The 26,729-nt window shown below is 38.8% G+C and overlaps 1 protein-coding gene across 5 annotated transcripts in view; it reads left to right on the top strand.

The window, feature by feature from the left end:
* Golgb1 (golgin B1) overlaps nt 1-26,385 on the top strand; it is a 99,897-nt gene extending 73,512 nt beyond the window's left edge. For 4 of the 5 annotated variants that reach the window (XM_010630000.3, XM_010629999.3, XM_010629998.3 and 1 more), the window contains 8 exons: nt 12,158-12,336; nt 17,657-17,822; nt 18,010-18,147; nt 21,659-21,802; nt 22,549-22,646; nt 23,003-23,137; nt 25,493-25,598; nt 25,883-26,385. In XM_010630000.3, coding sequence (XP_010628302.1) covers nt 12,158-12,336; nt 17,657-17,822; nt 18,010-18,147; nt 21,659-21,802; nt 22,549-22,646; nt 23,003-23,137; nt 25,493-25,598; nt 25,883-26,017 — 1,101 coding nt within the window. In that variant the 3' untranslated portion in view covers nt 26,018-26,385. The remainder of the gene's footprint in view (nt 1-12,157; nt 12,337-17,656; nt 17,823-18,009; nt 18,148-21,658; nt 21,803-22,548; nt 22,647-23,002; nt 23,138-25,492; nt 25,599-25,882) is intronic. The other variant, XM_033768145.1, reaches the window with a different exon arrangement.
* The last annotated feature ends 344 nt before the right edge of the window (nt 26,386-26,729 follow it).

The following is a 26,729-nucleotide window of genomic DNA, read 5'->3' as shown; positions in this document are numbered from 1 at the left end:
TTTTTTTTTTTTTTTTTTTTTTTTTTTTTTTTGGTTTTTTTGATTTTTTGAGACAGGGTCTCACTATGTAATTGAAACTGACCTGGAACTCACTTATGTAGCCCAGGATGGTCTCGAACTCTGATACTCCTGCCTCAGCCTCCTGAATGCTGGGATTACAGGAGTGCGCCACCACACTCAGCCTGATAGTCATTTTCTATAATCTTTGAGCCTTACTGAAATAACCACTGTTTCCTCTTTTGTGTAAAATCTCACATATAGGGTACTTTCAGAAAGTTCTAAGAATTTAGGCCCTTCTCTCTGCCATGAAAGGCTGTAAAGCCCAGGCAGAGTTAAAATTTATACGAAGGTCTGACTGTCTGTCCCAGTGATACTATATACTTGATCTGCTGCAGTTTGCAGGTCCCATTCTGCATATTTTATGAATGCATAACTAACTGTATTACTAATGTATTTACAACTGTTCTCTTCTAAATATCTTGCTACCAGCTGGGCATGGTGGCGCATGCCTATAATCCCAGCACTTGGGAGGCTGAGGCAGGAGGATCCCTGTGAGTTTGAGACCAGCCTGGGCTACATAGTGAGTTCCAGGTCAGTCTCAACTACATAGTGAGACCCTGTCTCAAAAAACCAACAAAACAAAACAAAACAATAAATATCTTGCTACCAGCCCATCTCAGTCACTGGCCACGTGTGAGATAAATATGGAAGATATTATGTGTGTGAGCTAGATACGGAACCCAGGCCCTCATGCATGCAAGCTAAGCCTCCACTCCTCCACAGAACTATACCCTGAGATATCCTATTTCAGCCACTGTTACTTTAAACATGCAGCCTAGGTGAGCTGTTTATCTCCTCTGCCTGTCCTGCACTATCTCACCCTAAGGATCACTGAGAGATGATTGAAATCTGATAGAAGCATGGGTTATTTTAGTTCATTTTTACTTCTTTGGTCAGGAGGAAATTTCCTAAATAATTGTCTGGGGTTCAGATGATGGGAAGTTAGCCCAAAAGATTCTAGTAGGCCATTATTAACTATGAAAAAAAGTATAGTTTTCATATCCATGGAAACTTTCTTAAGACTTTCTTATAATCAAAGGAAGCACTTAGTCTTTCCCTACGTGGCAGAGAATAGATCTCCAGAAGTGACTGTAGCTGTCTGTACTTGACTTTTTCAAAAATAATTTGAGGTGTCATAGGAAGATACACTTAAAAGATAAAATATGATAAAAAGGATTGAGGAGGGATTTAGCTCAGTGGTTCTACTGCCTGCCTCACAAGTGCAAGGTCCCGAGTTCAATCCCCAGTACCAAAAAAAAAAAAAAAAAGGACTGAGGACTAAAAATGAGGCTAGGACAGAAAAAGATTATATATACTAGGAATAAGATTAGTGCCCCATGGAGAAGTCACAATATCCTATATTCTTTTTTAGAAAGAGGGGCCACTAATTTGCCCTGAGCTTTTTTCTGGCAGTGATCATAAAAAAGGAATCAAATCTATGTGCGTGAATCTTAGTGTCCATATTTTAGTAGAAGGGAAGAAAGAAAAATGACCTCCTCAAGACAATTCTAATTACTCTTTAATTATTGAAGCCTATAAAAAATTTCTTCTGTGTTCCCATAAAAACAATGAGATGTAGTTGTAAAACATCTTTTACTTCTCTGTGGCGTATAATGTGTTTTATAGGAGTTTTATTTGTCTGTGCCTTGCTGTAGACAAAGTAAAATAAAAATCTTAAGGTTTTTTTGGTACTAGGGATCGAACTCAGGAGTTAGCACTTGCGAGACAGACACGGTGCCCCTGAGCTAAATCCCTGGCCCAACTTCAATTTTAAAAGCAGCTAAAATACAGTCCTAGACCCGGTTTTCTGATGATAATCTAATCCGAGGATAAAAAGACTAGAAGACAGAATGGACTGCATAAATAATAAGAGTTTTTCTTTAAATGAAAACAAAAATATGTGTTTGGTTTTGCCTAAAAAATAATAAGTTCTACAATGGTGGGAAAAGCTAAGACTAGCACCATCAACCCTATTGTTTCTTCTCCTAAGGCAATTTGCTTTGAACCCTCTGCCTGAATTCTTTGCTATTCCTTTAATATCCGTAGATTACCCTCACACAGTATTACATTTTGGCTTTTCAACTGTTGTCTTAACCATTAACTTTCTTTATACTAATAGGACCTAGTTCTCTTTATTCCCTCTGCTTCTAGGACACCTATGCATGAAGCAGGAAACTGAGGAACCAGCAAGATAGCTCTTTAACATGAAAATAGGTGCAAAAGTGGCCCAGCAAGCCACTCCTGTCATTCTCCAGAGCCCTGAATAGAAGTTTGCTCTCCCTTGTAGACCTCTTTGTACATCTACAAAGCTTAATTCCATTGGTATTTCCCTGGGAATAGAGCAAGCAGGATTCACACAAAGCAGAGCAGTGAAGCGGGAGAGCAGAGTTCTGGAAGGACTTTCTGAGTCTGTTACTGTCCTTTGGTGACGGATTACAGAAGGTGTCATGGTTACTAGGGTACATACTACAAAGAGCATAGTCACCTAGTTAACCCAGAGTTGCCAGATAACAGAACTCTAAAAAGTTGCCCAGTTCCACATGGAGGGGCGGTCTCCTCTCATGCACATTTTCAATACACAACTTTTTTCCCCATTTTCCTGTTGTAATTTAATTTTTACTTTGGTTAAATCAGTTCAATATTTACATTTTTATGGCTACAGACACTATTAGAATTAAGGTGTATCACATCTGTTTCAACATCTTTTTTTATCTTTCCTAGAGTTAGTAACTGTGGGTTTTGTTGTTGTTATTGCTTACTTAGTATTCTTTATACTTATCAATGCAATTTAACTCAAGATTTACTTTTGTAGACATCTCCTCTCAAGATGTTTATTCCCATAAGTTTTATTTACCTTCATGAAAAGTATTATCTTAGAATCTCTGATTTGTCCCTGTATGGACCAGTTGCCCTGTACTACTAGACATAGTTTTTATCTGGAATATTTTCTTTCACTTTTCCTATAATAACTCTCCTGTCTTCCTCTTCTTGGTTTTGTACCATTGTTTTCATGGAACCTTTTAGTAGCTTCTTGATAAAATATACCTAAGAGGTAAATGTATTGAAAATGTCCTTGATAATTTAACTGAGTATGGAATCGTAGGCTAAAAATACTTTCCCTTCAAAACTGTGAAGATACTGGTTTGTTGTCTACTAGCTAACATTATGGTTCAAAATCAATAGCTATTATGGTTCTTGACTTTTTGTGCGTAATCTGGTTTTCTTTGCTTTCCTCTATTTCTTCTTCCTCCATTCTGAAACTTTACGATAATGTAATTTGGTATGGATCTGTTTTCCTTCATCCCACTGACTAGTTCTTTGAATCTAACAAGTTGTACTTCTCTTTGAAATTCTTTTAAACTGTTTTTGGCCTCCTCTTCTCTTCTTTCTCTTCCTTCTTCTTTCTCTCCTCTTTCCTCTCCTTGAAAATTCTGTTATTTAGAAATAGAAGCTCGTGGATTCATTCTCTGGTTTGCTCGCCTTTTCCATTTTTTCTATAACCTGGGAATATTTCTTTCACCTTCACATTTTGAACTCAAAATTGAAGTTTTTAATTTTGCTGTCATTTCTTAATTCTGAAGAAATTCTTTCTTTGTCTCATAGATAGCTTTTTTTGTTTGTTTGTTTTTTAAGAGAGGGTCTTGCTCTCTACTTGAGGCTGGCCTTGAACTCACTGCGTAGCCACATCTGGTCTTGAACTCAAACTTGTCCAATCCTCCTGCCTCTGCCTCTGGAGTGCTGGGATTACAGGCACTCACCAATTGCTGGCATTCTCATGGATAGACTTTCTAACTTCTTTCTACAAGGATGGTAGTGATAGTTCTGGGTTTTTTTTCACATTTTCTTATAATGCATTTTCTTTATAATGTTTTATTTCTGCTGTAATGTTTTGTGTTTCCAGTATTTTCTTAAGTCATTCAATATATTTTATTTGCAGTACACAATGAACACATTCATCATGGAGAGTTTGCATTATATACATAAAACATCTTAGTTTTTTTAATCCCTTTCTTATCCCCTCTCTTTAATGATTCTCCCCCTCCCCATTTGCAAAAGCTCTAGTTCCACTCTTTCTTCAATTCTTTTTTTCCTTTAAATTCCCTTTCCTTTCTTTCCCTTCCACCACCCCACCCCCAATCTCTTGCTCCCTTTCCCATTTGAACAAATCCTTCCTACTTCCTAATTATCCTCTGTTTTCCTCATCATTTATGCTTTGGGTTTCTCACACAAGAGAAACAATGATATTTATTTTTTCATTGATTTTATTGATACATTTTTTATATATATAATGATCACATTCATCATAGAGAATGTGTACCTGTATATAATATGTCTTGATTCTTCTTTTTCTCTCCATTCCTTTCCCTTTCTTCCCTTATTTACATAAACTTTGTTTCCATTTTTTCCCATCTATTCTGTTTTTTTTTCCTTTCTCTTTCTTTTCTTCCCCTTTCCCTTTCTTTTCTTCCCCTTTCCCCTTCCCTTGTTCCCTTCCCATTTGAACATTTTCTTCCTACTTCCAAATATCTATCCTTCATTTTGGTCTTTATTTACACTTCTGGTTTCTCGCAGAAGAGAAATAATGCAATATTTAAACGTGTGTCCAATTTATATCACTTAGAAGTATGGTCTTGTAAGACTTAAAGTCTCACTTCCACTCCACGGAGCGTGAACAGCCAAAGAGGCCTCCACGATGCTTGGCCCTAACACCCAGCAAGGCTCCGGGAGCTTGACGGAGAAACGAGAAACCCAGGAAGGAACACACCAGGCTAGATGGTAAATAGACCTTTATTAGTCTGGCCAGACGGCATTCCCGGAGCCTGGTAGCTCAGAGAGGCAACTGCTCAGGGGCTGAGGTACTTTTTATAAGGTTTTTCTAAACAAAGAGTCAGGGAATTCACAGAACAAGACTGCAAGCACATTGCTTATCTTATGCAGGAAATATTCTATGGTCACCTTTTGTTATACCGTTTGCTCCTGGGCGGGCTGTTAGCCAAGTTAGCAATTAGCATATGAAGAGCACACTTTTTGAAGACTAGTGGAGAGGATTGTAAGCATGGTAAGGGGGCAAGGAGGTCAGTTTCCTGCTATCCCTTAGGGGGTCTGGTTTATGACAAGTCTGGCATCCTGCGTTGGTCACCCCAGACCCAGGATGCCCTGTCTTGATCAAAGTCCTAAGACATTACCGTTGTTTACTCATACCAAGTTTACATACACTTCCTTCTAATCTTATCTGTAGATGGGAGGGAGCAGAGTAGAATGGAATGTACTTTGTTATATGCAGACTGTCACAGCGGTTGGGGTCCTACAGTCTCAGGATGCATCCATTTTCCTACAAATGATTCAAGTTTATCCTTTATGGCAGAGTAGTACTCCACTGTATATAAATAATACATTTTTTTAATCCATATATCTTTTGATGGGCATCTAGGCTATTTCCAAAATTTAGCTATTACAAATTGTGCTGCTAAAAACGTGGGTATGCATGGATCTCTGTGATATGATGCTTTTAACTCTTTGAGAAAGATACCTAGAAGGGGGATGGCTGGGTCAGATGGAATCTCTAGTTTTAGTTTTTTGAGGAATCACCATTTTAATTTCCTTATTGGTGGTACCAATTACACTCCCACCAACCGTGGAGAAAGCTTCATCACAGCCCCACCAGCATTTGTTATTAGTTGATTTCTTTTTTTGTTTGTTTTTGGTTTTTTGAGACAAGGTCTCACTCTGTGGTTCAGAGTGCCTTGAACTCATTGTGTAGTCCAAGCTGGCCTTGAATTCACAGCCATCCCCCTCCTCAGCTGCCAGAGTGCTGGGATTACAGGCATGTGCTACCACACAACAGTTGATATTTTGATGATTACCACTCTTTCTGGAGTGAGATGGAATCTCAGTGTTGTTTTAATTTGTATTTCTGAAATGACCAGTGATGCTTAGTGGCCATTTCTACTTCTTAGAAGTGGCTATTTATTTCAGATACCCATTTTTGAATTGGATCCTTAAATTCAAGACGTGTGATATTTTTGAGTTCTTTACATATTCTGGATATTAGTCCTTTATTTGAAAATTAGCTGGTAACATTTTTTCCCATTCTGTGGGTTGTCCTCTCAATCTGTTGGTGGTTTCTTTTGCTATTCAAAAGCTTTTTAATTTGATGTGATCCCAGTTGTTGTTTCTTTGTAACATTTGCTGTGCAATCAGTGCTTTGTTCATAAAGTCTTTGCCTAAACCTGTGTCTTACAAAGTTTTAAACTTATTTTACCTTCCAGCAGATTAAATGTTTTAGTTTTAATATTTAGATCTTTGATCTATTTTGATTTTAGTTTAGTGCATAATGAGAGATAATGTACCTAGATTTAATCTTAAACATGTGGAAACCCAGTTTCCCCAGCACCATTTATTAAAAACACTTTCTTTCTTCCTGTGAAGGTGTTTGGCCCCTTTGTCAAAGGTAGCTGAATGTACCTGAAGATGTTTCTGCATCTCTTCTGTTCCATTGATCCTTGGGTCTGTTTTTTTTTTCAAGTAGCATGCTGTTTTTATCATAGTAGCTTTGTAGTATAATTTTAAGTCTGGGATCGTGATGTCTCCTGCCATGTCTCTGTTGCCTAGAATTGCTTTTTGCCATTGTACATCTCTTCTGGTTCCAAATGAATTTTAGGATTCTTTTTTCTAGTTCTATTAGATACACTATTGGTATTTTGATTGGGATTACATGAAATCATTTTTGAAAGTATGGCAGTTTTCATTATATTGGTTCTGCCTATCCAAGAACAAAGGAAATCTTTTAATTTTCTGATAACCTCAATTTCTTTCTGAGAGTACAGTTGTTTTCAATGTATAGATCTTTCACTTCTTTTGATAGATGATTGATTCCTAAGTATTTCTCTCTCTCTCTCTTTTTTTTTTTTTTTTTTTTTTTTTGGTACCAGGGATCAAACTTGGGTCCTTGTGCTTGTGAGGCAGGCCACCGAACCACTGAGCTAAATCCCTGGCCATATTTCTCTTTTTTAAATGCTGTTATGAAAGGTATTATTTTCTCAATTTCTCTCTTAGTGAGTTTATTTGTGTACAGGAATGCTGTTGATTTTCGAGTATTGACTTTGTTTCCCACTGTCAAATTTGGTAATTAATTTTAGGAGTTTTTTGGTGGAGTTTTGGGGGTCTTATATGTAAAGTATCCTGTCATTAGCAAATAATAATAAGTTAATCTCTTCCTTTCCTGTCCATATTTTAAAAAATTTCTTCCTCTGTCTAATTACTCTGGCTTATATTTTCAGAACTATGTTGAATGGGGAAGGTGATAGTGGGCATTCTTGTCTTATTCGTGATTTTAGAATGAAACTTTCACTTTTTGACCATGTAGTGTGATGTTGGCTTTTGATATGTCATAGTAGCTTTTATCAGATTGAGAAAAAGACCTATTCCAATTTTCTGTGGGGTTTTTAACATTAATGGGTGTTGGACTGTGTTAAATGCTTTTTCTGCACCAATTGAGATAATCATATGGTTTTCTTCCTTGGTTCTGTTAAGGTGGTGTATTACATTTACTGATTTGTGTGTGTTGTACCATCTCTGCATCCCTGAGATAACTCCTACTTAGTCATAGTGTGTGATATTTTTGATGATTTCTGCATTCTGTTTGTAACTTATTGAGGTTTTTTGCATCTATGTTCATTAAGGAGATTGGCCTGTAGTTCTGTTTTTGGTTGGATTTTTCTCTGGTTTTGATATCAGAGTAATGCTTGCTTCCCAGAATGAGTTTGGGAGTATTGCTTCCCTTTCTATTTCATGAAGCAGATTGGGGAATACTGGCATTAGATTTTCTCTACAGTTCTTGTAGAATTCAGCAGTGAATCCATCAGGACCTGAGCATTTCTTTGTTGGCAGTTTTTCTTATTATTTCTTTAAAATCATTGGCTGGTATTGGGTTATTTAGAATTTTTATGTCTTATTGATTCTGCTTTGGTAATTCATTCCCTTTCTATTTCATGAAGCAGATTGGGGAATACTGGCATTAGATTTTCTCTACAGTTCTTGTAGAATTCAGCAGTGAATCCATCAGGACCTGAGCATTTCTTTGTTGGCAGTTTTTCTTATTATTTCTTTAAAATCATTGGCTGGTATTGGGTTATTTAGAATTTTTATGTCTTATTGATTCTGCTTTGGTAATTCACATATTTTCATTCCTAATTGTATGGATTTGAGTCCTTTTGTTTTGTTTTTTGACACCGGGTCTCAATGTAGTTGAGACTGACCTGGAACTGACTTTGTTGCTCAGACTGGTCTCAAACTCACAGCAATCCTCCTGCCTCAGCCTCCTGAGTGCTGGGATTACAGGTATGAGCCACCATGCCAGGCTTGGATTTGAGTCTTTTGTTCCCTTGTTTTGATAAGATTGGCTAAGGTTTTCTCTATTTTATTAACTCTTCAATTCATTGATTCTTTGTATTGTTTTCTTAGTCTCAATAGCATTAATTTCTGCTCTGACCTTTAATTTCCTCCTTCGCACATATGTTAGGTGTTACTTGCTCTTTTTCTAGAGGCTTGAGGTTCAATATTAGGTAATTTACTTAAGCTTGCTTTGTTTGTCTTTTCTTTCCTTCTTTCTTTCTTTTTGCTGTTTTTTCTGATGTGAGAACTCACTGCTATAAATTTCCCTTGTAGGACTGCTCTCATTGCATGCCATACATTCCAGTATGTGGTATCAGCATTATCATTTAATTGTAGAAACTGATTTCTTCTTTAATTTCATCTGTGGCTATTGTTCAGAAGGGTGTTATTTAATTTTTATGTGTTTATATAGTTTTTGTGATTTCTTTTTTCATTGAGTTTCAGTTTTATTGCACTATGATCTGTTAATATTCATGGAATAATTTCAGTTATTTTTCATTTCTTTAAGTGTGTTTTATGAGTTAGTAGGTGATCTGTTTTAGAGAAAGCCCCATGTGCAGCTGAGAAGAATGTGTATTCTGTTATTGTGGGTTGGAACAATGTAGATATCTACTAAGTCCATTGGTTCAGAGGCTCAGCTCAGCTCTGATACTTCTTTTTGATATTCTGTGTAGTTGATCTATTTGTGACAGTGGGATATTGAGGTCCTCATTACAATTGTATAATGCTTATTTAATTTTTCATATCCATTACTGTTTGTTTTATCAGTTGGGTACCCTAGTATTTGGTGCATATATATTTATGATTGTTATCTCTTCCTCTTGAATTTTCACTTGACAAGTGTGTAATGAGCTTTTTTGTCTCTTCTGATCAGTCTTGGCTTGAAATCCCCTTTCTCTGCAAATAGAATAGCTACCCTGTTTTTTCAGCTTCCTGTCACATGGAGTATTGTTTTCCATACTTTGACTTTCAGTCTATGAATTTCTTTTTGAGTTAAATGTGTTTCTTGTATGCTTCATATTGTTGGATTTTTTTTCTTGATCCATTCTGCCAATCTGTTTTGATTGGTGAATTGAGACCATTCAAAGTGGAGGTTATAAGTGGTATGTATTCATTTATCCTTGTTGTATTATTTTCCTATTGTTGGTTCCCATTCTTTCCACTTTGTTTCATTGTTTGACTTGCCAAATGGATTCCATCTATTGAGATTCTTGGAGTTTTTTGTCTTCTTGGCTTTTTTCTAGAATATCATTCAGAAGTTTTTGGAGTGATGGTTTGGTGGTAATAAATTTCTTCAGGTCTTTTTTCTTTATCATGGAATAATCTTGTTTCTCCATCAGTTTTGAAAGATGATTCTTCAAGATACAGCAGTCTGAATCAGAGATTGTTTTCTTCTAGGTCTTGAAATCCTTCACTCCAAACTTTTTGACTTAAGGGTTTGATTTGAGAAGTCTGGTGTGATTCTGATAGGTTTTCCTTTATAGATGATTTGTTTCATTTCTCTTACAATGTTTAATATTCTGTTCTTGTATTGAATTTCTGGAACCTTGACTGTTACATACCTTGGTGAAGATTTTTTTTTGATCATGGCTACTTAGAGTTCTACATGCCTCAGTTATCTGTATCTTGGATTCTGTTTCCATGTTTGGAAATTTTTCTGTTACTTTTGTGAACAGGTTTTTTTATGCTCTTTGTGCTGTTTTCTGATTCTTCATTGATTCTCATTATTCTTAGATTTGTCTTTGCATCACTTGTCAGCTGTCGGATGGATTTTTCATTGTGTCTTGCTGTTTTTAAGGTATCTCTCATTAGTTGGTCACCAACCAAGCCCTGTCTTCAAGGTCTGATATTCTGTCCTCACATTGGTCAATTCTGCTCTATATAGTTTCAATAGTTTTTTTTTTTTTTGTACCAGGAATTGAAGTCAGGACCTTGTGCTTGTGAGGCAGGCAGCAGAACCACAGAGCTAAATTCCTAACCCAGTTTCAGTAGAATTTTTATTCTCTTGGCTTTCTGTGAGATTGTTTTATGGATTTCACTTTCTATGTGGGGCATTCATGGTTTGCATGTCTTTTTTAAGCTCCTCTTTTTTATCAGTATTTTCTCTGGACTCACTAATCATTTTTTATTAGGGTCATCATTTCTTGAATTATCTGTGCAATTATCTCTGATTTGAAGTGTTCAGCATCTTACTGATTTATTTTGTTATTTCCACTGCTACCAAATCAGATATTTTCGCTGTGTGGGTTTTGATTTCTTCCCCTTTGATGTGGAAGGATAAAGTCTAAAATGCCTGTAAGTGGAGCATACCAACTCTGAGTTTTGTTACATGGTGATTTTGTTGAACTTGTTGCTCCAAGTTGGTATCTTTAGTTCCTCCTGCTCTGGTCAGATATTTGAGAGAAGATTTCTCATTCTTTATATGGAAGGTAAACCTGCACTTTCCAAGATGAGTAGCAGAAATGCTACAACCATTCAGAGAACATGCATTCAGCTAATCAGTCTTGCTCTGGAGCAGTACCCTCACTTGTGTCTCTGCCTGGTGTCCCCTAGTCGAGAGACACTTCTTTTGCCTTTTCTGCAGAGCAAAATTCTAGTTGTCAGTTGGAATAGCAGAAAGTGTGGAACTGGTGTGGGGGTTTATATGAAAATATTTCTTAAGCAATTTCATCTGTTCTTATCTCAGCTACCACCTCCCTCCCACCCCATCACCATTTTTTCCAGAGGTACCTGATGCTGTTAATTCCTGAGCCCTTTGAAGATTCTGCAGAGTAAGTCCTGTTGGTTTCTGGCTTTCCCTACTGCCAGCTCAAGATTTGCCTTTATCAAATCTCAAGTACCACTTATTCATCTGCTTTTTAGCTTCCAAAATTTGTTGCTTGTGACCTCTGTGTTGTGTTTTTTTGCTTTAAAATGTCTGTATTATAGCTTTAATGATGTTTTGGAGTAAGGGTTGTGTGTTCAGGCTCCCATCTTTGCCTGACATTATTTCTTACTGCTAATGAGTGTTGGGAGTAAGGAATTTGAAAATATTCCTGGAATGTAGTTATCATCATCACTAACTTTATGTGTGACATGCATTAAGTTTTTCATTTAATTTTCATATTCTTATTTTTTAAAACCCACTGTAATCATCCTCATTTAATAAGTGATGGAAATTAAGACTTAGAGGGTGTGAAGACCATATATAGTCACACATGTGAGAAATAGTAGGATACCTAACTTTTCTTAACTACTAGAATAGCATACACTGCCTCCTTTATAATCAACATCAGCTGAGTGTGAGTTAAAACTGATGTCATGTAAGAAAGTTTAGAATCATAACTAGGGAACCTGACTAAGTAGAAAACTAATCCATTTTTACACTTACCACTCATGACATTGTAGGTCTGTTAGTCTATATCATATCAGAGTGGTAAGTCTAGAGTTAATTTAGGACCTCAAGGACAGGAATACGGTGTAGAATTTCTTGAAATGGCCAGGCTGTGCCACTTCGAAGGCAATTTTATGGTATGATTTCTGTCATCCTGGCTGCATGTTTCACTATTTTAGAGGTGTGTGCTACAGCGAGATGTCAGTGGATGGTTAGATGTTGATAATCTGCTATGGTGTCTGCCTTACCTAATAGGGGAACTATTGACAACTTACAAGCAAGGTGAATGAGATGTAATGAATCACCCTTTTACTTTCCCTTTGGTTAAAGCTGAAGGAGCTGAAGAATCTGCAGCAGCAATATTTACAGATTAATCAAGAGGTCACAGAGTTACGACCAATGAAGGCTGAACTTCAGGAATATCAAGATAAGACAAAAACGTTTCAGGATATGCAGGAAGAGCTCAGGCAGGAAAACCTCTCCTGGCAACATGAGCTGCATCAGCTCAGGTATGATTATCCTTACATTTTTACCCTTTTCCTTTTCTTTTAACTTTTTATTTTGGAAATAGTGTAGATTTGCAGGAATTGCAAAAATAGCACAGAGAGCTCCTATGTACCATATACCTCATTTGTTCCAATGGTAACATCTTACATAATTGTAGTATAATATCAAAACCAAAAATTGATGTTGCTACAATTTACAGATCTTATTCAGATTTCACCAGTTAGACTTATTTGTGTGTTTTATACGTTTGTCATTCTATACATTTATAGATTCATGTAAACACTACAACCAAAATATTAGAACTGCTTCATCACGACAGCTATGTCCCTGCTGGACAGATCACATTCCTCTCTCCCTTCCTTGCTTCTTTCTTTGTATTTCTAACCCAACTCCCACTAATTTGTTTTGTATCCCTATAGTTCTGCCATTTTGAGAATATTTTATAACTGGGATCATGCAATGTATTGGATTTTTTGGAAACTGACTTTTTTCATACATTTTAATGCCCTGGAGAGCCATATATTATGTGTAGCAGTAGTTCATTCTTATTTATTATTAAATACTTTAACCGTTCACTTTTTGAAGGCTATACATGTTGTTTCTGATTTAGACTTACATATCTAAAGTTGCTATGAACATTTGTATATAGGTTTTTCTGTAAACAAAAGTTTTCCTTTCTCTGGGATGATTGCCCAGTAGCACAAATACTATGCTGTATGGTAAATGTGTTTCATTTTTTACAAAACTACAAAACAGAAAAGCTGTGCCATTTATAGTCTTCCCAGCACTGTGTAATTGGTCCACTTCATACATTCTTATAAACGTTTGGTATTGTAACTTTTGTATTTTAGTTGTTTTTAATTGGAATGTAATAATACTGCACTGTGGCTTTAATTTGTATAATGGCTAATCATGTTGAACATGTTTTTCAAGAGGCACTTATTTGACATCTATATATCTTCTTTGTGAAATATCTACTCATATGTTTTGTCCATTTTCTAATGAGGTTGCTAATTTTTTACTTTTGCGTTTTGAGAATTCTTCATATATTATAGATATGAGTTCTTTGTGTGATTCATGGTTTGCAAATATTTTCTCCTGGTCTGTAGCTTATTTTATTGCTGTTTATCTTTTTATCCTTTCAGCAAGGCCTTTCTAATTTTGATGAAATGTAAGTTATGAATTATTTTCTTTTTACTGTTTGGATTTAGTATTTTCTCTGGTTCTATTTTCAAATCCTCTATTTCTTCTATTACCTCCAGTCCATGAATGAGATGCTTGAATTAGATTTTTATTTTGGATATCCTATTTTCAGATTTAAATTTTCCATGAAGTTCTTCTTTATTCCTCTAATTCTTATCTGAAGTGTTAGTTATTGCTCGTTGCATTTCTGCAATGGCTGCTATAAAATCATTCTCATATAATTCCAGTGCCTGTATCACTTTCTTTCTTTTTGAGACAGTGTCTCACTATGTAGTTTAGACTGACCTGCAAGTCACTATGTAGCCCAGGCTGGTGTCTAACTCACAGCAATCCTCCTGTCTCAGCCTCCCGAATGCTGGGATTGAAGGTGTGCACCACCACGCCCGGCTATCGCTTTCTTGTTATAATCTGTTGATTTCCTTTTCTCATCCAGGTTGTTTTTTTTCTCCCCAGTTCTTGGTATGATGAGTGTTCTGGGTGTTTTAGAGATATAAGGATGGATCTTGTTTAAGTTCTCCTCCCATAGGCTTCCAGCGACAGTGCACCAGCAGGGATGGAAGACATTGCCACTTCCATTCAGCCACTGGGGACACTCCTGGAGGGAAGGGGTGTCCTGATACTGCCAGGGGGTGTGGACTCTGATACTGCTGAGGACGTGGAGATGAGCACCTCATTATTTCAGGCAGTGATGAAAGTACAAGCTTTCTACTCAGCCTCCCCTACCTTCTACCATACAGGGGTGTGAACAAGCAAAGACACCTTTACCACTGGATAATGCCCAAAATTCAGGCTCCCCATTTCTCCTCCTCCCCCTCCTTCCTCCTCTTCCTTTCTTCTTCGTCGTGGTCATCATCGTCCTCCTCCTCCTCCCCCTGCTCCCCCTCCTCCTCCCTCTCTCTCTCCAATTAAGTATAGTACTTAGCACAGAGATGTGGGAGCTGGGAGGTCATGGTGTCATCACCTGCTGAGGGCCTTTGTGCTGTATCAGAAATGTCAGAGGGCATCACGTGGTGAGAAAGAGCAAGCATCTCCATTTGATTCTCTTCTCATACCACCTGTGTAGTGACAGAATGCCTTGTTAGCCTTATTCTCGGTGGAGGAGGATGTCTAAGCCCCACGTGCTGCCCCCGCTGACATTGTGTCAACTTTTCTTGGTACTTGATGTTTTGGGTTGTGGAATTTTCCAGCACTGTTTGGGGTACAGTATATGCAATACAAAAAAGAGAAACAGGGAACTTGCTTCAGTGTTTCTCCCTGAGTCCTGGGTCCCTAGCTAGTCCACTGCTTGCTCTCCATTTTTATGTGTTCTTACATTTCTTTTTATTATGACCAGGGGTTTTATATATATTTAGTAGATGAATAAGGAGAAGTGTGCCTATTCCATCTTGTCTGAAACCAGAAATCTCAGCTCTTTTCTTGTAGAAACAGAGAGAGAGAGAGAGAGAGAGAGAGAGAGAGGGAATATAACAGTGCTTTCATGGCAGAAAAAATTAAGATAGGAAGTGTAATTCTTTAAAATTCAGCCTTTCTAACATATTTAACCCAAAAAATGAAGGTAAAGAATGAATACATAAGGGCCGGGGATTTAGCTCAGTGGTTCCAGTGCCTGCCTCACCAAGTACAAGGGCCCAAGTTCGATCTCCGGTACCAAAAAAAAAAAAAAAAAAAAAAATTAATATATAACCATGTATAGGTTTGGTTGTTGCACCCTTGTTGGGACTTAATTACTTACTACTCAACTTAGGATGATGCATGCTACCTTAAATAAAAAGTTTCAAGATTGAGTACAATAAAGGAGAATTTCTGTGTGGGAAAGTCCTAGTCAAGTAGTATCTGCTTTGTCTCTCCAAATGATACAGAACAAGAGGCAAATGAGTATAGACAATACAAGGTGGTTCCAAGTTGGAGGACTGCTGGGATGATTGCCATCAATGCAGTATAATCAGCACCACAGGGCCTATGCAGAGTTCAAATGCAGATAGGGGGATTTACTTTTCCACAGGTGTACTCCTTACTAACACGGCATTTCAGAATAAATCTTAAAGATTATAAAGCAAAAGGTTTTTAGAGTTCAGTGGTTTAAATTCTGTAGAATGTGATACTTAATCTTGATTGTTAACTTTATTGACTTGAAAGACATCGAGGAGATTAAAAGAACACTTCTGGGTTTGTCTGGGTGGGCCGCAGGCCATGCAGCCCCCGGACTCTTCCTTTCTGGGCTCTTCCCTACTCTCTCTTCCTGGATGCCTTGAGTTGAGAAGCTTTTGTTTGCCACTTACGGTGTTTCTGCCTTGGAACCAATGGACCATGAGTGGAATCCTCTGAAACCTTGAGCCAAAAAACTTTCCTTAGGGCTGGGGATCTGGCTCAGTGGTGCTATCCCCTGCCTTGCAAGCGCAAGGTTCCGAGGTAGGAAAAAACAAAAAAACAAACAAACAAAAAACCTTTCCTTCTTTAAGTTGTAACAGTTATTTTGTCTCAGCAACAAAATTACATCACAAAGACTTTCATATTTAGTATTTTTATGAACTTGTTTGTAAATGAAAAGATACCAAATTCAATGCATAGATTGGCAGCTTCTCCAAATAATGCAAGAATGTAAGTTTTTACCACATGGTAATGACTACAGAGGTTTTAAAAAAAGAAAAACTGAGTTTTGTTCTCTGGAAATACAAATTTCATTTATCTCTTCCTTTGGAGTGGACCTCAAGAAGTGAGATAAATTACTCTATTTCATCATATTTTTTTTCTTTATCGTTCAGACAACAGCTGCCCTGACTTTGTGTTTTTTAGAATCTTAATTCATCATCAAGAGATCAACTGCTCAGTGTATCCTCCTTTAGGGGCGATTTAATGCTGAGTGTTGGATTTAGGGCCTTTCAGGGGTCACTGAGACCATGTTGGCACATATGTCTCTCACATTACCGCCACCTCACCTGGAACTACAAGACTCATGAGTGCTACTACTATAAACCTAAGAAGAGCTATAAAGCTCTCAAGGCTTATTTTCTGTAACATTTCCTCAAGGGCAGTTTAAAAGGATGTTTGCCTTAAAAAATTGTCCCTTAACAAAAAAAGAGAGGAAAAATGATTTCTGGACTTTAAGTTTTCCCCTTTTTTTTCCCCTTTACACCTTTTCCTTAGTTCTTTTCTTTCAAATTCAATCAACTTTGAAGAAAAGCAAAATTATATAGCAAGTGTATATGAGAGAATTAGGAGAAAGACAGGGCATTTCATTTCACTTTTAGAAGGAAGAAGACGGCACAGATTTACTTGATTTACTTCACTTGCTTTAGGGTGAATTTTTTTTTTTACTGAATAGCTTTAGGACTCAGTGCCTTTGTACTTGAATACTTCAGGCAAATAATAGTAATAATAAAATGTTTAGTTTTAATTCTCTCCTTTTGAAAAAAAAATTCACTATAATCCAAGCTATATCTTAGTGTGAAGCAAGATTATTTTGTAACAGTTGTCTTACTGGAAAGAAAAGAAGGGACATTTTACCTTGTTTCTAGACAGAGGGAGAGAGAGGAAAAGTCAGAAGGAATTCAGATCATTGCTTGACCTGCTGGGCAAAAAGGGATCTCTATCTGTAAAGAGGTTCTGCAGAAATTTGACTATAATCTTAAAGGATTTTTTTAAGGGGAAAGGATAGAAAAGTAGGACTAAAAAGTAATGGCAGAGAGGTTTTTTGTTTTGCTTTGTTTTTGGAAATGCTAAAGAAAAATAGATGGAGTCAAATTCACTCTTGGTCAAATTCAGTGAATAGTCCTGAGTTTAATCCCTGGAACCCAAATTAAAAAAAAAAAAAAAAAAAAAAAAAAAAAAAAAAGAGAGTGACTAAATAGAAATAATGTAAACCAATATTTATTGAGTGTTTACTATGTGCCAACCTGTTTGATAAGTGACAAATAGTATCTCATTTAATCCTCACAATAAACTTGAGTAGTAGTTTATTCCTTTTTTGTTGAAAATGTCCAGAAAGATTAATTTTTTACTTAAGACCCCAAACCTAGTATATGGCAGCCAGCATCTGATCCCAAGTCTTTCAGAATCTAGAGCTGCATTCTTTGTCTCACAACAGTATAGTTTTTACCTGTTATTTCGTGTTTTTTCTAGGATGGAGAAGAGTTCTTGGGAAATGCATGAGAGAAGAATGAAGGATCAGTACCTCATAGCTCTCTCTGATAAAGATCAGCAGCTCAGTCACCTGCAGAATCTTATGAGAGAACTGAGGTCTTCCACCTCCCAGCCTCAGACCTTCAAAGCGCAATACCAAAGACAGGTGAGGAATTTCAGTGCTGATTGAAATTGCCACTTAAGCATCAGCTTTTGACCAGTTAAGGGCCTATCTTCCACTATTAGGCGAGCCATCTTATGACTTCCTATGTGGTGGGCAGCATTTCTAGAGGGAAGAAATTAGACAGGGGCGATCTTAGGAGAGAATTTCTTCGATGTTTATTTGTTGGCAGGCATCCCCAGAGACATCAGTTTCCCTAGATGGATCACAGAACCTAATTTATGAGACAGAACTTCTCAGGACCCAGCTTAATGACAGCCTGAAGGAAATTCACCAAAAAGAACTAAGAATTCAGCAGTTCAACAGCAAGGTAAGTGTCTTCTGCTAGGCTAAAATTCAGTTTCTTTTTTCCATGACTAGTGGGGACAAGGTAAGCAAAAGCTGATTTAGCAGAGGTCCCCAAGTGTAGCACAATTTAGGGTATAGAAGTGTTTACCTTTCTCAGAACCTGGGTCACTTATTCCAGAGAACTAGACACAGGGCCATTTTCTTTTCTTTGTCCCTGGAAGGCCATTGGGAATGATTTGGAGACATCCATACAGTTTCTAGTGAAACAAGTCCCACATCATACACTTCCCAAACAGACTGTGACTCCTCTGGGCATTTGTCTTCTGGAGACAGTGTTTTAATAAGAACTCAGGACTATTTATAGATAACGAAGTCATTTTGGTGGATAATAACTAAAAATAAAAGTTTTTTTGAGTAAAACTTACAGGAAAGTACACAAATCAAAGGATAACATGATATATTTTCACGAAGTAAAAGCATCTGTGACCCAGATCAAGAATCAGAATGTACCAGAACCCCAGAGGGTACCCTTATACCCTCTTCCACTCACTATCATCGCACTTAGTGAAGTTATGTGGCTCCATTTATTTTGTGAGATTTGTCCACTTTGGTGCATATAGTATGGCTTTTCCATTCCCATGCTCTGCAGTATTGCATGGCAGGCATATACCATAATTTCTGTTGCTGGAGGACATTGGGCTTTTCCAGTGTTGGGCTACTGCGAACAGTATAACCAGTGTTTTTTATAAAAGAAAAGAAAGGACATTTTTTGGGGGGAGGGAGCTATTAGGGTTAAAACTCAGGACCTTGCACTTACAAGGCAAACACAGTGCCACTGAGCTAAATCCCCAGCCCAAGAAATGAACTTTTTTTTTTCATTGAGTTTTTTGGTACCTTTTAGGTATACAATACAATTACATTCATCATTGGGATCTTGTACCTTTACATGATGTGTCTTGGTTCTTATTTTTTACCCATTCCCCTGCCCTCCCTTCACCCCCTCCACCTTTCCCTATTTACAAAGACTTTGTTTCCATTTTTTCCTTAAGAAATTTTTTAAATACATGTATTAAGTCATACAGTATATGTCTTATTTTGACAAACTTTGGTTTAACGCCTATATTTACACACTAGATTCTGAATCATGAAGTAATTTTGGCAGCTTCCACTTACAGTGAGATGTAATTCCACTTACAGTGCGAAAAAGTTATTTCTTTAGAACTCAACTGTAAGAAAGATATCTCCCTCTGCAGCCTCATTCATTCATTTAATAATTGTTCTTTGCCTGTAGAGAACATGGCTATCGATTAGGTACTGAGGCTGTCTATACTTGGGTGTCTCGCTTAAAGCTTAGACCCTTGAGCTTAGTCTTACTATGAATGGGGTCCAGCTAACAAGGAGAAATTAGGACCCTACAATGGATTGCAGTAGATGGGCTGCAGCACAGAGTGGTTTTACTCAGACACTGCCCTAATTCTTTCCTTTGATATTCAAACTTCATATCAGAGTTTCTCCCAGCACAGCATGATAGTTGTATGTAAGAATATCAGAAATTTTACATGAGAGGGATGATTCAGTGGTAAAATGTTGGTCTAGATTGTTCCATCAAGTATAGACATGATGAACTAGAGCAAAGATCAACAAGCTGTTCCTTAAAGGCCCAGACAGAAAATATTTGACTTCTCTCATTGTAAGAATTTTTTGCTTCCAGTGAATTTGTCATGTCTGACCTCTTATAGATATGCTAAGGAAAAAGTACAAGGATTTTTTATAACACTGAGAGGATTTTATGTTTTGTTTTGTTTTATTTTGTTTGCTTGGTATGGTGTGGACCATTCATTTTGGCCAGGAATATCTGTGTCCTCCTATGTGAGGACTGTATGGCTCCCTCTCTTTCCAAATCAGTGTCACTCCTCAAACATTTATATCCTTTTCTTTACTAACAACTCCCCATGCTCCCAAATACCCATGACTTTCTTGGCTTCCCTTGCTGGACCCTGAGACTGGACACTGTCAGGTACTCAGTGGGGAGAGCTCAAGACTTGTACTCAGGAGCCATGCTCGGCCTCTATTGCCATGTGACCTTGAACCTGACTCCTCATTTGTAAACAAGGACAGAAATCCTTTCTCTGCCTCTGTCAAATAAGATACTTGTGAAAGTGCTGTGTAAGATGAAACTTGCTCATCAGAATGATAAACTAAAAAAAAAAATCCTTATAAAAAGAAATGTTTAGCTTACAAACTACTTTTATAAGTATGTGTGGATTCTCTTGTTCTAATTTTCTGTGTGTATCCAATGCCCTTTTCATCGGTGTCTCTAGAAAACCATTTATCTTCACTAAAACTCTGATTCAACTTTTTTATACAAATGCTTGCAAAAATGAATCCTTCAGAACTCACTGACTGTGCAACCAGATGCATCACTCTCAGACAGTGTACATGTTTCTAGAGGAGACACTTTGAATAGACCTCTCTGTGGTTATTAAATCATCTGGATATTAATCATAATCAGAATTTAAAACTTGGAAGCTTGCAAGTAAGGTACTCTGTTAGAGTTTCTAGTTCCAGGGGACCAAAGTCACATTAATAGGTAGAAGCTACAACAGGTCAATTCATTCAATTTTCTGGGTTTTTTGTTTGTTTGTTTGTTTTTTGGTACCAGGGGTCAAACTCTGGTCCTTGTGCTTGTGAGACAGGTGGCAACACCACTGAGCTAAATCCCTGACCCAATTTTCTGTTTTTTAAATGGTAAAATAGCTTGAGTGGTTTTGCCAGATAGCATGCACCCTGACACTGAACATGTTGAAGGCAAGACTGAATGGCTGGTTATTTTTTACTTGTTCAGTGGACAAGAGTCTTGCTTTGAGTGATTAAAATGCTTCTACCTGTGAGAATTTATGCTCTCATACAACTCCTCACATGTTAAGATTTATTCTGTTCTCCTCTTAGCACATTATAATTTCTTGTTCTACTCTGGTGGTAATGCATAATTCTCTATGGCCCTGAAGAATCTGTCCAGTAATATTATTATACACATTCTGAGGCAAAGGCTCTCTCTCTAGCAGTTTGTGAACTCTGGGAATTCTAGTCATTTGTTAGTAACTTAAATTTGGACCTGAGCCACTGCCCCTCTTTTTCTTACATTCCTGGAATAGCCTGTCCTCTTAGATCTGCTTATAACTTTCTTAGTTTTTCAGTTAATATAGTAGACATCATTAAAAAAAAAAAGTTTCCTGCTACTCCTCCAGAATTGTTTTCCTTTTTTGGTTGAAACAATGAGATGTTTTCTCACTTTGAACACATGGAAGTATTTTTTTCTAATAACTTGTATTAAAAAACTTGATCCTTGGGCTGGGGATTTAGGTCAGTGGTTCCAGTGGCTGCCTTGCAAGCGCAAGGGCCCAAATTCAATACCCGGTACAAAAAAAAGAAAAAGAATTACAAAATTAGATCCTTAAAACCCAGGGCAGTTGGCCTAAACACTGGCGTGCTACAGTCCTGTAAGGTGGTGATTATCATCTCCTTGAATTCAGTTTTCTCAGCTGTTGGAAGAGAAAAATACCCTCTCCATTCAGCTCAGTGATACCAGCCAGAGTCTCCGCGAGAGCCAGCAGCACTACAGCAACCTCTTTAATCACTGCGCAGTCCTGGAGAAGCAGGTTCAAGAGCTGCAGGCAGTAAGTAAGAAGGTAGCAAGAAGATGGGAGAAGGGTTAAGAAATGGGGGGTGAGTGATAAAGACTAACGAGTGAGGGAAGGAAGTGAAAGAGAAGAGACTATTAATGGAAAAGGGAAGAAAGTCTGAGAAAAATTACAGAATGAAGGGATTACCAGAAGAAAGATCAGTGAGTTGGTGGGAGAGAAATCAAAATATGAGTGGGAAAACATTATGACAAAAGTTGGAAATCTGAACCTAAGAAAATAAAGATTTTGCTTCACAATAAGAAAACTGTGGGAAGATTTGGATCTGTGAGACAAAACAGGCAGCACCATGGCAGCAGTGGAGAGGAGAGCAGAATGGAAGTTGGAGGAGAGTGAGGATGAGTGGATTACAGAGGACTTGAAGGAGGAGATGGAGGTGGGAGGTTTTGTGGACAAGGGAAGGATCAGTCCTTAATGGGGAATCCATGTTCCCCACTAGATGAAAGCAGACTCTCATGGAAGGCTTTAAAATTTTTAAGAGGAGAAATTCAAGAATGAGGTCTGAGAGAAAAGCTAATGAAAGCAAGAGTTTTATAGAAGTGATTAATTTCCTGGAGCTGAAGGTTCTCACTTCTAAATCTGGACTTGAGGAGAATCTTAAGTGGGGATAATCCCTGCCAAGATTTCTCATCCTCACTGATGTCAAACAAGTTCTTACTTTACACAAGTATGGTTTCCTAAGAGCTTTCATCACTGAATTATTAAGCTGTATTTTCTTCTAGGGGCCGCTAAATGTAGATGTTGCTCCCGGAGCTCCACAGGAAAAGAATGGAGTTCACAGAAAGAGCGATCCTGAGGAAATGAGGGAGCCACAGAGAAGGTAGGGAGCCAGGGCAGAAATTGGGCAGTAACTCAGATTACCCTGTGGATGTGGTATGTCTTCTTACTGGCCTTGCAGGAGTGATCTCAGGATTAAACTGTAACACTAGTATCTAGAAAATTGTGTGTAAAAATTTATAAAGCAAAAGATAGCACTAACACACATGCATGCGTGCACAGATCTACCACTAGCATACACTATGGTAATTAAAATGAAAGCTATTCAGCCAGTAGTAACTAAAATGTCTTAAGATAGTTTCTGCAACCTCATTTAATCTCCGTACAACTATGCTTTGAAGATATCTTCTGGCTTCAGACTGCATCTGAAGATACTCTTGTTTTCCTCCTATCCTGAAGCTTCGCTGGAGCCCAGCAGCAGCTGTTTAACACTCAACAGGAAGTGGCTGAACTAAGGAAGCTGCTGGAAGAAGAACGAGACCAAAGAGTGGCTGCTGAGAATGCCCTGTCTGTGGCTGAGGAGCAGATCAGGCGGTAAAGGCAGTGGGAAATGGTTCACTTCTGACCCTTTCTGGTTTTATGCATTCAAATTTCTGTGGCCAGGTTTAAAATTAATAAAATCTTGCTCTCAAGCCACACCTATAATCCCAGCACTCTGGGAGGTTAAAGCAGAAGGATGGAACATTCAAGTCCAGGCTGTGAAATTTAGCAACTCAGTGAGACTGTCTAAAAATAAAAAGTATAAAAGGGGGCTAGAGATGTAGCACATTGTGAAGGCCCTGGGTTCCATCCACCGTACCACACATGCACACAGATTTTACTCTCACCCGGGCCAGCGAGTTTAGAGTCGCTGTGGTGACCCAAGAGAGAATGTGGCTTAGGAAACCACACTTTAGACAGTGAAGATGATGATCCCTCCTATTCACAGGATTTGAAATAAACTCTGAAAGGTATCATACATATATCACTGCTACAATAAACTGCATGAGGTAGGTATTGTGATCTTTAGAGGGACGCATAAATGACAACCCCAAATCTGAGATCTGACTTTGTAAATATTTTCTTAAAGATTAAGAATGGATGGGAGATGAAAAGACCACTTTTTAAAGCTCATTTTAAAAGAATTTAAATTTGATCTATTGGCAAATGTACTTCCTAACCCTGAACAGTCACAGGCAGTATAGGGTCAGTTAGCTTGCCTTGCAGAAGAATCTAATTTTGCCAAACCCAGGCATTGGAGTAACAGAGTGAACTGTGCTCCTTGTGAGCACTGTGCCCCACATGTGACTGGGAGACACAGGAACATCTCCTGTTCCTGGTTCCCAGCTCACCAGTCTACACAGTCACTGCGCCTGAGAGGGTAGAGTGGCTCTGTGTGTCTGCTGCTGGAAGTCCCTTCATGTGGAAAGAAACATTAAAAAGCAGACACTTTATGTCTCGGGGAAAGCTGCCTACAGTGTCTCTTCCCTCAGGGGTGGCATTTGTGACACTAATGCCTTCTGAAAAAGCATAGGTAGTCATGCTGAGATCCCTTTCTGTCCCATCCAGTGTGCTCACAGCTTCTTAGTTTTCATCTCCCATCTTGGCTGTACTGGTGTGCAACTCCAGGAGGTTGGAGCTCCATAAGAGCACAGCACAGCTCTTGTGTCTTGCCATCTCTGCCAAGCATTTTCAGGCCTGCACATCCATGGCCGATCCTGTGCAGTTCACTGCAGAATTGCTGGACCTGTGAAACCTGCTTCACAGGGAGGTCAATCCCCTCCTGTGTAGTGAACTTAACCTGAACCAGCTTGGTTCAGTACGCACAGCAGGGTGACTGTGGAGCATCTGCTTGAGCCACAGAATCAAGCTCATCCCTCCACAGTTTGCCCTTCGGCTGCGATAAAGAATGGAAACTAGTGGAGCTCAGTAAGTGCTAACTACCTGGGCCAGCCAGGAACAGTTAAAATACACAGGTGCTCAGTTGAGCGTGGGGAGCTCAGTGGCCTTGCAGTTTAAAAGCAGTGGGTACTTTCAGCTCACCGGTTTGTACAGACATCGTCCCACCACAGCCCTGCCTCCAGAGAGAAAAGATTACCTCTGAAGTAAGAGACTATGTTTGGAAGGTTAGGGCTGCCTTCGAGAAGCCTGGCGTTCAGAGGAACAGACACTGCAGGTGCAGCAGGAGTAGTCCGGGCTACACACTCAGGCTCTCTTCTCAGGCTGCTGGATGAGATTAAAGCGTTCCTTCTCTTCTGGGAAAGAGTGCAACCTACAAGGCGAGGCCAGGTTATGAGGCAGTAGACATCCCATCAGGAGGAGAGGGCCATCCTCCCCACTCAGTCAGAAGTACATCCCTGTAGGCCAACACTTGATCAGACGTACTCAGCACAGTTCTTGTTTTTGTCAGAGACTCTTAAGTGAGTCATTCATGGCATCTTCTTCATTAAATGAAAAAGTTCCAGTATGACGCAAACTGGCAAAAAATGAAGCAGTAGAAGTTGCCAGTTCAGTTTGATTCTAATAACCCCACCGAAATTTTTCTTGGGTGCTTTCACCCAAGTCTTCAATAAATGAAAAACACAATGTAACAAATTTCCCTGAGTCAGAAATGGTGTAGTGGGAAAAAATATGAGGTTTAAAGATGAATTGGATATCAAGTTCTGGTTCCACTGCTTGTTTTTTGTGTTCCACGGGCAAATAACTAGACCAGTCTTCAGACCTGAGCCCTACAGGTATGTGTAAGCCCCTAGCCAGCACCTCAAACATGGCAGACAGTTGATCCCTGATGCTTGGTATCACCCTTACTACTGAGGTAACAGCTTCTGTGGTGGGCAGGTTGGCGGGGAAGCCTTCTCCTGACTGGCCCCTCCTGCTGTGGACCATTCTCTGCCTCTTTTTTTACCACAGGTTGGAGCACAGTGAATGGGACTCTGCCCGGACTCCTATCATTGGCTCCTGTGGCACTCAGGAGCAGTCGCTATTAATAGACCTTACAGGCAGCAGCTGTCGCAGGGTAAGAAGAGAAGGCGGGGGTGGGGTGTTCTCAAACAGTTGGGCTCTTAGCAGACAGAGGGAGTGTGGAAGCTCAACCACAGAACAGGTCTAGGCCACAGGGAGGGTGGAAGACTGGAAGAACCTGGTGTGGGATTTTCTGGGTCACTTGACCCTGAGGAGACTCTCCCAAGATACCTCTATACTGTGGTGGTGGGATTAGCTTTGCTTATATGCAACATTACTGGGGAAGGAAAGTGGTTTATCCCTGTAGGGTAAAACTCTGACTTTCAAATTTTCTTTCAGACCCGGAGTGGTGCTGGATGGAAGAGGGTCCTGCGGTCACTCTGTCATTCCCGGACCCGAGTGCCGCTGCTGGCAGCCATCTACTTTCTGATGGTTCATGTCCTACTCATTCTATGTTTTACAGGCCATCTATAAACTTAGTTTTCACTTTTTGGACTATGCCCCTCAGAACTTGGAATTCCCTCATCTCTAACATCAGAACTGTCAGTTCCAGTGGAACAGTCTTCCCCTTTACAGTCATCTCTCCAACTCTGCACAGAAAGTGCCTGCAGAAACAGAGGTAACTATGAGGATAATTGGAGCAACAGGGTCTGATGTGTCTGCTTTCCTCTGCTGCCCAGGGCCTGAACATGTCTGCTTAGTCTGAGAACCGTCACAGTTGGCTTGTTGAGCACAGTATTTGTTCAGATTTTGCTGGCCTTTTTAGTCCTATAAGATACTGAGACATGTATTTCAGCCATACCGAGAGGATGATTCTAATAAACCTAATAATCTGAAGCCCAGTATCATTTTCATTGATAAGTTTCTTTACCTCATTTTCCTGTTTTTTTTCTCCTGCTTCATGGGGAGGGTAAACAGTTTACCTGGGGAGTGAGCATACCTCTTCATAGCACGGTAATTAGATCTCTTGAGCATAGATGGGAATTGAAGAACTCGGGGCTTTTAGCTGTTGGATCCCAGGTGAGGTCAACATCATCTTCTCTCACTGTCCTGACACCTTTGGAGGGAGTTTGTGGTCCTGGGCTGTAAGGACAGGCTTCTATTGCCTGTGCTCTTAAATGCATGTAGAGTAAGTTGTTAAGTAACCCATGCCTTTCCTTTGAAAGGCAGGAAGGACTGGCTTTGG

The sequence above is a fragment of the Fukomys damarensis genome, unplaced genomic scaffold (assembly GCF_012274545.1).
Source record: "Fukomys damarensis isolate Sample0158 unplaced genomic scaffold, DMR_v1.0_HiC HiC_scaffold_24, whole genome shotgun sequence".
In the NCBI taxonomy this organism is placed as follows: Eukaryota; Metazoa; Chordata; class Mammalia; order Rodentia; family Bathyergidae; genus Fukomys; species Fukomys damarensis.
Note: the sequence above shows the minus strand (reverse complement) of the source record. Positions and strands in the feature narration are given on the sequence as shown.